The 10,837-nt window shown below is 40.6% G+C and overlaps 1 protein-coding gene across 1 annotated transcript; it reads right to left on the reverse strand.

Annotated features, from left to right (window-relative positions):
• CAMLG (calcium modulating ligand) lies at nt 1-10,837 on the reverse strand. The gene is made up of 4 exons (XM_082724100.1): nt 10,282-10,837; nt 7,881-8,341; nt 6,224-6,289; nt 1-617 (listed from the first exon to the last, which is right to left on the reverse strand). The coding sequence occupies exons 1-4, from the start codon at nt 10,451-10,453 to the stop codon at nt 426-428; spliced, it is 891 nt and encodes a 296-aa protein (XP_082580226.1). The 5' UTR covers nt 10,454-10,837; the 3' UTR covers nt 1-425.

Raw genomic sequence — 10,837 nt, forward strand, 5'->3', positions numbered from 1 at the left:
TTCAGTTTCTCTCATTTTATTTTTAAATGGCTCCATTTCTCAGGACAGAGTAACACAAATACAAGTTGCAGCCCTTGGGGCTGGATGAGACCGTATTCATGTGCTCTCCTAAAAGCAGCAGCTCAGCTCCCAAAAGAGAAATTACAAATCTTAGAAGTTAGAGAAAGGTGGAGACTAGGGATTCTAATTATACAAGAAAAGTCAATTAATGACAATGGAAGTCTATTCTTCACAACAGTATTAAGACAAACTCAACGCTTTTAAATCAGGGAACCTGCCATTCCATTCCTAATCAAATGATTTTACAACCCCTATCAAGTACAAGAATTACATAAAGGTGTAAAGCCATCTGCCTCCTTAGAGACACTGCAGTATTGAAGAGAAGGTGCTTTTTGGTAAGCTTCTCCTGCTGAGTGCTGCAAGCTTCATGGTACTTCAGAGCCCCAGTAATTAAGGAGTTCATGACAAAAGATAAAAGTGAAAAAGTAGACACAGAGATCTGTGAAAACTTCGCCCATTTTGCTATAGGTATCCATCGATCGATTTATCACTTCAGCAGGAATTCCAGATAATAGAAGGGCAGCTGTTAGTACAGTTGTCTTTATCTTCTTTTCACCCTGTATACAGAAAGACTTTGATAAATCTTACAGCTTTCAGAAGACTACTTAAGCTATACACAAACATTATCAGTGCTATTATTTTTGCCTGAATCAAACCTGTTAATGAAATTTCAAAACATCAGTCAGTAATATATTAGCATCTACTAAGTGTATAATATGTAAAGCAGCAAACTGGTTAAAGGTGTAAAGTGTAAAGTGGCCGAAGGCAGACACTCAACTGACTGAGCCACCCAGGCACCCAGAACATGTATTCCCTGATGAAATTTTCTTGGCTAATTTTTAAAGACACTTAAGGCTGAATTTTCATTTACTTAGTCGATTTGGTATCGCCAAATCTAGTCACATGATTAAAAACCTTTAACCAAGTTCTCAAAGTGAAAAAAAAAAAAAAAAAGTCTTATCTTGGAAGGAAGGCAAGACAAATAACAATTTAAGATATATACAACAGCCAAGACAAAAACAGAAAAAACACTAATACACGAGACATAAATAACTGTTAAATGAAGTACATGAATAATGTATGGCACAGTGGCTCAAAGAAGATAGAAACTTACTCCAGGGTTAGGTGTATAAAGAAAGCCCAGGGAAGGATTTCAAAGGGAAGTAAAATCAAAAACAGACCTTCAGGAATGACCAAGATTTAGATGGACAAAAATGAGAGGAGAAATCTTATTGGAGGTACATCTTAGACAACAAAAGTAAGAGAAGAGTAATAGCCATACTTTTATTATTTGTGACAGAATCATAGGAACATTCTATAGAGCTCTAACGGTCATGCAAAGGAATTCACACTTGTTACACATGTAGTAGGATATCAATGAACATCTATTTCCTTTCCTTAAGATTTTATTTATTATTTGACAGAGAGAAAGAGACAGTAGGAGAGGGAACACAAGCAGGGGGAGTATGAGAGGAAGAAGCAGGGAGTCTCATGTGGGGCTCAGCTGGGATCATGACCTGAGCCGAAGGCAGACACTCAACTGACTGAGCCACCCAGGCACCCAGAACATGTATTCCCTGATGAAATTTTCTTGGCTAATTTTTAAAGACATTTAAGGCTGAATTTTCATTTACTTAGTCGATTTGGTATCACCAAATCTAGTCACATGATTAAAAACCTTTTTAAAGATTTTTTTTTTTTTTTTTTTTTGAGAGAGTATGAACAAGGAGAAGAGGCAGAGGGAGAAGCAGACTGCACAGCAGGGAGCCCAACACAGGACTCAAACATAGGACCCAGGGATCATGGCCTGAGCCAAAAGCAGCTGAGCCTCCAAAATTTCTAAATATAAAAAGGTATTGTTACCCAAGAGAAATCATAGGCCACTTTAGACATAATAACCAATAACTGGAAACAACCCTAGACAGATGTCCCTGGACAGGAGATCATATAAACAAATGGATACAATCACACAACGGAATATTTGTCAGAAAAAACAAAGGCGGGGGGGGGGGCGGTGAGGCCCAATATACTCAACAACATGGATGGATCTCAAAATTATGGAGAATAAAAGAAGCCTTGTACAAAAAAGTATGTATAGGAATGATCTCACATGTATAAAGGGGCGCCTGGCTGGCTCAGTCAGTAGAACATGCAATTCTTGATCCTGGGATTGTAAATTCAAGCCCCACAATGGAGACTACTTAATATCTTTTTTGTTTATTTAAAGATTTTATTTATTTATTTGAGAGAGAGAGATCACAAGTAGGCAGAGAGGCAGGCAGAGAGAGAGAGGGAGAAGCAGGCTCCCCACTGAGCAGAGAGCCCGATGCAGGGCTCTATTCCAGGACCCTGGGATCATGACCTGAGCTGAAGGCAGAGGCTTAACCCACCTAGGGGCCACCTAGGTGCCCTGAGATTACTTAATATCTTTTTTTTTTTTTTTTAAAGATTTTATTTATTTATTTGACAGAGAGAGATCACAGTAGGAGAGAGGAAGGGAAGAGATCACAGAGAGAGAGGAAGGGAAGCAGGTTCCCTGCTGAGCAGAGAGCCCGATGTGGGCCAGGCGCCCAAGATTACTTAATATCTTAAAGAAAGAAAAAAAAAGGGACACCTGGGTGGCTCAGTTGGTTAAGTGGCTGCCTTTGGCTCAGGTCAAGATCCCAGGGTCCTGGAATCGAGTCCCACATCGGGCTCCTTGCTTGGCAGGGAGCCTGCTTCTTCCTCTGCCTCTGCCTGCCACTCTGTCTGCCTGTGCTCACGCTCTCTCTCTCTCTCTAACAAATAAATAAATAAAATCTTAAAAAAAGAAAAATAAAAAGAGGTACTGAAACGGGCAAAAACTAATCTATAGTGGGAAAAAGGAAATCAGGTCCTCAGTCTGTAGGGGCTGAAGCTGACTGGAAAGGGGCACGGTGGAACATCCCCACAGTCACATTCTAAACCTTGAAAACATTTGGGTTTCACAGGGTGAAAAACTCATTAAATGGTATACTAAAGACTTGAACATTTCACTGTAAAAAAAATCTTACTTTAAAAAAAAAGAACCATAAACCACCTGAATTGTAGTTAATGACATGTAGCCCAAAATGTGCAGAGGTAAAGTATACCAATGTCTACAACTACAACATACTCTGAAATACATGAAAATATAACAAAATGTTAATTATAGAATTTAGGTCATCAGTGTAAATGGTAGTTCACTGCCAATTCTTTAAACATTTCTGTGAGTTTAAAAACTGTGCTAAGGCGGGACGTCTGGGTGGCTCAGTGGGTTAAACCTCTGCCTTCGGCTCAGGTCACGATCCTAGGGTCCTGGGATGGAGCCCCACATCGGGCTCCTTGCTCAGCCGGGAGCCTGTTCCCCCCGCCCCCTCTGCCTGACTCTCTGCCTACTTGTGATCTCTCTCTCTCTCTGTCAAATAAATAAATAAAATATTTAAAAAATAACAAAAATTAAAACTGTCATAAGGGGCATCTGGCTTGCTCCTTTGGTGGAGCATGAAACTCTTGATCTCAGGGTTCTGAGTTCAAGTCCCATGTTGGACGTGGAGATTACTTTAAAAAAAAGTCCTGGAGCACCTGAGTGGCTCAGTCAGTTGAGCATCTGACTCTTGATTTCAGCTCAGGTTGTGATCTCATGGTCCTGGGATGGAGTACTCAGTGGGAATGAGCTCTGTGCTCAGTGGGAAGTCTGATTTGGATTCTCTCTCTCCCTCTACCCTCCCCTTCCTACCCCCTACACACAAGCTCTCTTTCAAACAAACAAACAAAACTCTTAAAAAATAAAAAACAAGGGGCGCCTGGGTGGCTCATAGCTTAAGCATCTGTCTTCGGCTCAGACTATGATTCCAGAGTCCTAGGATGGAGTGCTCAGCGGGGAGCCTGCTTCTCCCTCTCCCTGCCTCTTTGCCTACTTGTGTTCTCTTTCTCTCTCTGTCAAATAAATAAAAGTAAAATAAATCTTTAAAAAAAAGTTACAACAAAATGTTTGGTTGAGAAAAAAGTATATAGTAATTTCCCTTCCTTTTCTCTCCCCCATTTACCTAGTAACCCATACACACTCCTGCACAAATAACTACTGTTAATAGTTTCATGCAATATTCGTCGAGTATATAGGTGTCCGGCTGGCTCAGTCAACGGAGTGTGTGACTCTTGATCTTGGGGTTGTAGAGTTTTTTTTTCCCTTTTCTTTTTTTTTCTTTTTTTTAAAGTAGGCTCCGTGCCCAGTGTAGAGCCCAACATGGGGGTCAAACACACGACCATGAGATAAAAACCTGAGCTGAGGGGCACCTGGGTGGTTCAGTCAGTTAAATGGCTGCCTTCAGCTCAGGTTATGATCTCAGGGTACTGAGACTGAGTCCTCTATCAGGCTCCTTGCTCAGTGGGGACGCTGCTTCTCCCTCTTCCTCACCCACAACTCCACATGTGCTCTCTCTCTCAAATAAATAAATAAAATCTTAAAAAATTCTTCCAAAGTGTCTTCACACATATACAAGAAAATCAAGTATCCATTTTTCTCTTCTTCTTCTTTTTTTTTTTTTAAGATTTTATCCATTTATTTGAGAGAGACAGAGAGAGAGAGAAAGCACGAGCAGGAGAGGGAGATAGAGAATCTAAGCAGACTCCATGCTGGGTGTGGTGCCTGAGTGTGGGCTTGATCCCAGGACCCTGATGTCATGACCTGAGCTGAAACCAAGTCAGATGCTTAACCAACTGTGTCACCCTGGCTCCCCTATTTTCCTCCTTTTTATGAAAAAAGTAGCATACTTTAGATCGTATTCTGCATTTTGCTTTCTTCTCTTAATATTTCTGGGCAACCTCACCATTATCCATATATCAGAGGTTCATCATTCTCAACGGATATGCCATAATTTAATGAGTCATTTATTAGTAGACATCTTCGCTGTTTCTAAACTTTGCTATTGCAAAACTATAATCAATCTTTCAATAAATATACACCTATATCATTCAAAAAAGTTAAATAAATTTACAAATAAAATTACATTCCTTTCTGTATTATATATATAATCTCTTTAACTCTTCGTGAATGTAAATGTTTCAAATCCATTGAAAACACACATGAGGTCTTTCAGTGCATTATAAATGATTAATCAAAAGACCAAGCAGCAGTTTTTCAGTAAAAATCTCACACAAGAGATACCTGGGTTAAGTGTCTGCCTTCAGTTCAGGTCATTATCCCAGGTTCCTGGGATTGTGCCCCACATTGGGGTTCCTGCTCAGTGGAGACCCTGCTTCTCCTTCTCTCTCTGCCCCTCCCCTCCTTGCTCATGCTCTCTGTCTGGCTCTCACTCTATCTCAAATAAATAAGTAAAATCTTAAAAAAAAACAAAAACAAAACAAAAAACCTCACACAAAACTTAATTACATCAGTGAGGTTACTTTCTACGCCAGCCAAGTCCCGTAAATGTGTATATATTTGTGTATATATTTGTAGTTAAGCAGACTAGGTAAACACGGACACTCTCCATGATTCTGTTTTTCAATTTTGGCCAAATATTTCTTGGAAATACCAGGGCCTTGACATTAAAGACACAGTGCATGTTATTAGGCATCCAGTAAAGAGCATAGTAAGATAAATGAACCCATTTTAAAATTAATTTCCTTTATTACAGATAAAATGTATTACTAAATTCACTAAATAATTAAACTGAATATTTTCTCAGAAAAGTATTATTCAAACTCTGTGGTTAAGTTTTCCCCCCAATCCATGATGGACCAACATTTTTGTAAAACATGAAAAATGTTACAGCAATGTCAAATTGCCAAAAAGTTTCTATCACTCACTTTCTGACCTTGTTACAAAAAAAAATAAGGGCGCCTGGGTGGCTCAGTGGATTGAGCCGCTGCCTTCGGCTCAGGTCATGATCTCAGGGTCCTGGGATCGAGTCCCGCATCGGGCAGGAAGCCTGCTTCCCTCTCTCTGTCTACTTGTGATTTCTCTCTGTCAAATAAATAAATAAATAAATCTAAATAAATAAATAAATAAATAGTTTTAAGATCAGCATTGGTTGGCCAATGACACTTCTAGTAGCACTGATTCAGACAATGAGTATGACTAATTTTTTTTAAGTTCTTAAAATTATCTAGTCATCAATCAGTCTAAATACATCACCATAATTTAGAAAAAGTTTTAATTTACCTTGGGAAAATATTTGTATAGTCCCATGTACGCAAGTTGTAAAGTAAGAAACGGAGCAAATATAGACTGTGAAGACAGAAAATAAAATTATGTATTTTCAACATCATCATTCAAATCAAATCAACAGCAGCTATAAAATTCTAAGCAAAAAAACTGTAAAAAAAAAATACATATATATTTAATTGTAGTGGCTGAAAGCAGTCTTGTTTCTGCACAAGGGTAAAAAAATAAAGGGACTGGATCTCCTTATCATAAAATATGTCTCTCAAGTCAAGTCACATTCTTTCAATGTACCCCAAAATGGCTACTCTCACAAAAACTTATTCTTTTAAGGATTTAAAATATTCAGTGGTGACAGATGTATAAAACATTATGCAGTAACATCTCTCTCATCTAGAAGTAATCAAACAACAATTTCAAAGCACACATAAAAGGCCCAGTACTCACTAGATGCCATCCATTCCCAGACACACGGACAAGAAATTATCTCATTAGCTATAACACTGGCACCTAAATGACAAGCTATTCTTACTGTAGTTAAAATGGTGTGGTTATCTTGCTTCTTGCACAATAAAACTGAAAAGACCAAAATGATAATTAATTTATATTTATTCTTAAAATTAAAAATATTATGAAGGGAGTGAAAGAGCAAACATTACCAGATGGATGTATAACGAAAGCTGTGAGAAATAGCAGCTGTAAATCTGATCTGATAGCAAAAAAACAGAAAAACAAAAAAAACCAAAAAACCGCAAACAAACAAACAAAAAGCCTCCTCACACATAAATAGGTCATTAACTTTAAAAATCTTAAAAGCACAGAGCCCTTAAGGGGGCGGGGGGTGGAAGCAGCTACATATCTCATTAAATGCTGAAAGCCATAATAACAATGTAATGTCAAATTAAGTCTGTACAACGGAATCTCTTTAAGAAAAAATGTGCATAAAATAGATTTTAAAAAACTTTCTTGATGAATAATATAAACTTTAATTATCTTGAAAATTTGCTTTGAGCTCACTAGTTGGTAGTTATTCCTAAAATGTCTAGTGAATGGAAATACTTCTAAGAGCAAGACACTGAACTATGAACTATGCTTTTCTTCATTTCTCCTGGCAGGTGAAAGCACCAAGAATATGGGACTGCCATTATGATACTACAACATTATGAAATGCTGAAGTGCTTGCTGAATCACAGAAAAATTACATCTGTTTCGGACCACAGAACTGCATTTTGAGGTTCAAATTATTTGAAAAGTGGTAATTTATATATAGTACATGTAGATACTTTACCCTTTGATTTCGGAAAGAAACTGCGTAAGTTAAAGCCTAGCTATCACTTAGAACTATGTGACCTTGGGCAAATGATTTAACCTCTGAGTCTTCATTCCCCCATCCATAAAACACAGAATCAGAAGGATGAGGTTCAATGACTCAATACATGTAAAGCATTCAGAATGCTACCTAGAGTATAGAAAAAGTTAAGCAATTATTATTGGGCTCTGTATTTTACCAGAACATTTCATCTATATCTAAGGTGAACAACAGTTTATATCTCCAAAGAGCCATATGAATCTGGTTAATAGTAATACTGGAAATCAATTCCATGGAGTAAAAGGATTCATTCCATAGCCAATTTGCAGTTTCCATTCTGCTGCTTACCAAGTATTTGCAAACAAAAGCTCTGACTCCAAGGGCAAGAAGAGCACATCCCACCAATCTAAATATTCGAAAAGAGTCAAATTCTTCTGTTGTATTTCCATCTTCTTGATTGGGTTTTTCACTAATCAGCTGTTTTCGTAGCTTCATTGCTTCTTCAAATCTCGAGAGGTATTGTTCAAGGCCATGGCGAGAACCCCTCTGGATAGTGTCTGCTGTCAGGTCCCCTCTGTTCCGCTGCCGGAGCTCAAGGTTTACATCATTACTACACTCAGGTGGTTTAATGAAAGAGTCCAATTTGTCTCCCAGCTGAGTCCCCTTTACCTCGGCCACACCACTTTGCTGGTCAGTCGTTCCTGTACTGACCGAATCGCCCAGCACTACTCGCTTTGAAACTGAAGGAATGGTGAGGGAGTTCAATTTGTCACTGTCCTGCTGCTTTGATTTTGTTTGACCTTCGTCTTCTGAGAAAAGAAATTTAGAAGTCTTATGTAGTATATACTGGCAAACACCTTTCATATTAAAAAATATGCTGCTACTGCTAGAACTCTGCAGTCTCTGAATCTAAATACTGATTCTGCATAAAACATAAACTGTTTCCTTCCTCTCCACCCTTAGAATATATACCACCCCAAAAGAGGATACAACCCAAACTTTGGGAGTAGGAAGATAAAACTAGGAGACAAAGTGGGAAAGATGATCATGGATAGAGCAAGCTATAAAGACCAGGTTTTCACGGATAATATCTCCCAGAAGAATGACTACATTGCCTGCTCTAATTTATTTGATTAAAAATATAAAATCATTAAAGCTTTTTAAAAATCTGTATTTTAATACTACTTTCTGAATCCAGAGTCCTGCCAGCATAGGGTGTGGCATATCCTACAGTAAAGCTACTGTTTACGTAATCCTTCTACTGTAGTGAGGGAGCCATTCGTAGGTAACTAAGCAGTTTGAAGATGCTGCTCTGCTTTAAAAGCAAAACAAAACCTTTAGTGACCGAATTTTCAAAGCAAAAGAACAAAATACAGAATATAGCTTGAGAAGGACAATAAATGTCTTCGGAAATAATATCCTGTTGATAATCATTAAAAGGAAAAATGTGTCTTCTAACTATTGCTCTAGAAGAATTTGAAAGAGTGCTTATTACCTTTCCTGGTAACTTGGGAACTATCCAAAAGTTCACTGCTGTCTAGCTAAAGCCCACAGAAATCACAAAGCTTTAAGTAGCTTGCAAACACTGAATAAAAGTCAATCACAAAAGGCAACCAATGGAAACTTAGAGAACACTAGCACATACTCAGTGCTCAATAAATATTCACATGAATGAAAGAAGATGGGATTGGGAGGGAGACAAACCATAAGTGACTCTTAATCTCACAAAACAAACTGAGGGTTGGTGGGGGGAGGGGGTTTGGGAGAAGGGGGTGGTATTATGGACATTGGAAAGGGTATGTGTTTTGGTGAGTGCTGTGAAGTGTGTAAACCTGGTGATTCACAGACTGTACCCCTGGGGATAAAAATATATGTTTATAAAAAATAAAAATTATATTACCAAAAAATAAATAAATAAATAAATAAATATTCACATGAATACTCATTGAATTGTACATGCACTGGGCGAGAAATGAGGAACTCTCTTTAGGGTTAAATGCGGCTCCCGACATCAATCGTATGAATCTCAGCACACTAGGAGAGAAGACCTCAGGGGGGCACGACCCACTTGCTGCGGGTACAAAGAACGGTCACCCAGTTTTATCTTCCTGTTGTAGAAAGCCTGTAGATGACAGTGTTGAGGACACTGAACACAGACACCAGACTATGACCGTCAGAGTCCCATTTCCACGTACGAAGGACTAGGGAGCTGTTCAGTAAACACAAGAGCGGGACTAGGGAGCTGTTCAGTAAACACAAGAGCGGGAGGGCCGACAGAGTAACGGCGAAACGCAAAAGAAGGCAGAGAGACGCTAGGAAATGCACTGGAAGGGAAAGCATTTGGAACGGAAATAAAGGAAAGTCATTTCCCTGAGGCGCACAATAGAGCCATCTGACGGGATAAAAGGTGCGCCCTGCAAGAGAGGGGAGGGCGTGGGGAACGAAAAAGGGGACTCTCTCGCATAACTGGGCACAGGGCACCATGGCATAGGAGCCAAGGCTTCGCAGCCTGCGGCGGAAATGGGGGACAATCTTAGAGCGAAGCCCACGGAAAACTGAAAGGGACTAGAAAGGTCCGGGGGTTAATTAAGTGAGAACTTGGGACATCACCTAAGAAACGGAGACAAGAGGGGAGGTCAGAGAGCAGAGCTTTTTCAAAAGGCCAGAGGGGCGTTACAGGGAAAGCAAGAACGATCCCGAAGACTCAGAGCGGTGGGTGGGAGAGTGAGGGAAGACGGGAGGCTCTCACCCGTGCCACTCCCGGGCCTGTGAAAGCCCATGATCCGGTTGATGCGCTGTTCCGAGTTCATAAGCAGCTTCCTCCGCCGCAGCTCGGCCCGACGCTGGGAAGCCGACAGGCCTGAGTTCGCCAGAGCCCCTGGCCGGTCGCCGCTGTCAGGCGCGACGGTCACCGGCTCCATCTCCCCCACCAAAACCAGGGAATGCTAACGGTGGTGAAAAGGTGGCAACCGCGCCGCAGATGACTTAAGGCCAGGCCGCAGGGCGCGAGCCCACCCCCTGCCGTAGGCCCGCCCCTGCAGCGCCGAGCCTGAGAGGCGGGTTAAGCACGCGTGCTGCCGGACCCGACAAAGCGCGGGGCTTGTGCCGCCATCTTGAATGAGGGCAGAGTGCACTTCCCCAGTCCCGTTTGCCTGGGTTGGCCCTCGCTGCTCCTTTACCTCCGCCCCCCGCCCCCGCCACTGGGTTTCTCTGAAGTTCACTCGGACGTGAAGAAAACCCGCCTCCATGATGACGAGAGAGAAAGGAAGGTGGGCGAGGCATAAACTCACCTGAGGTTGGTGCCC

Source organism: Mustela nivalis (assembly GCF_964662115.1).
Source record: "Mustela nivalis genome assembly, chromosome: 3".
Classification (NCBI taxonomy): Eukaryota; Metazoa; Chordata; class Mammalia; order Carnivora; family Mustelidae; genus Mustela; species Mustela nivalis.

What these genes read in the sequence shown, in the direction of transcription:
- CAMLG (XM_082724100.1), bottom strand. Translation starts at nt 10,453, where the DNA reads ATGGAGCCGGTGACCGTCGCGCCTGACAGCGGCGACCGGCCAGGGGCT. An exon ending in CAGGCCCGGGAGTGGCACGG is followed by an intron (nt 8,342 to 10,281) that starts GTGAGAGCCTCC and finishes TTCTTTTCTCAG; the next exon opens with AAGACGAAGGTCAAACAAAA. An exon ending in CTTTTGTTTGCAAATACTTG is followed by an intron (nt 6,290 to 7,880) that starts GTAAGCAGCAGA and finishes CTGTCTTCACAG; the next exon opens with TCTATATTTGCTCCGTTTCT.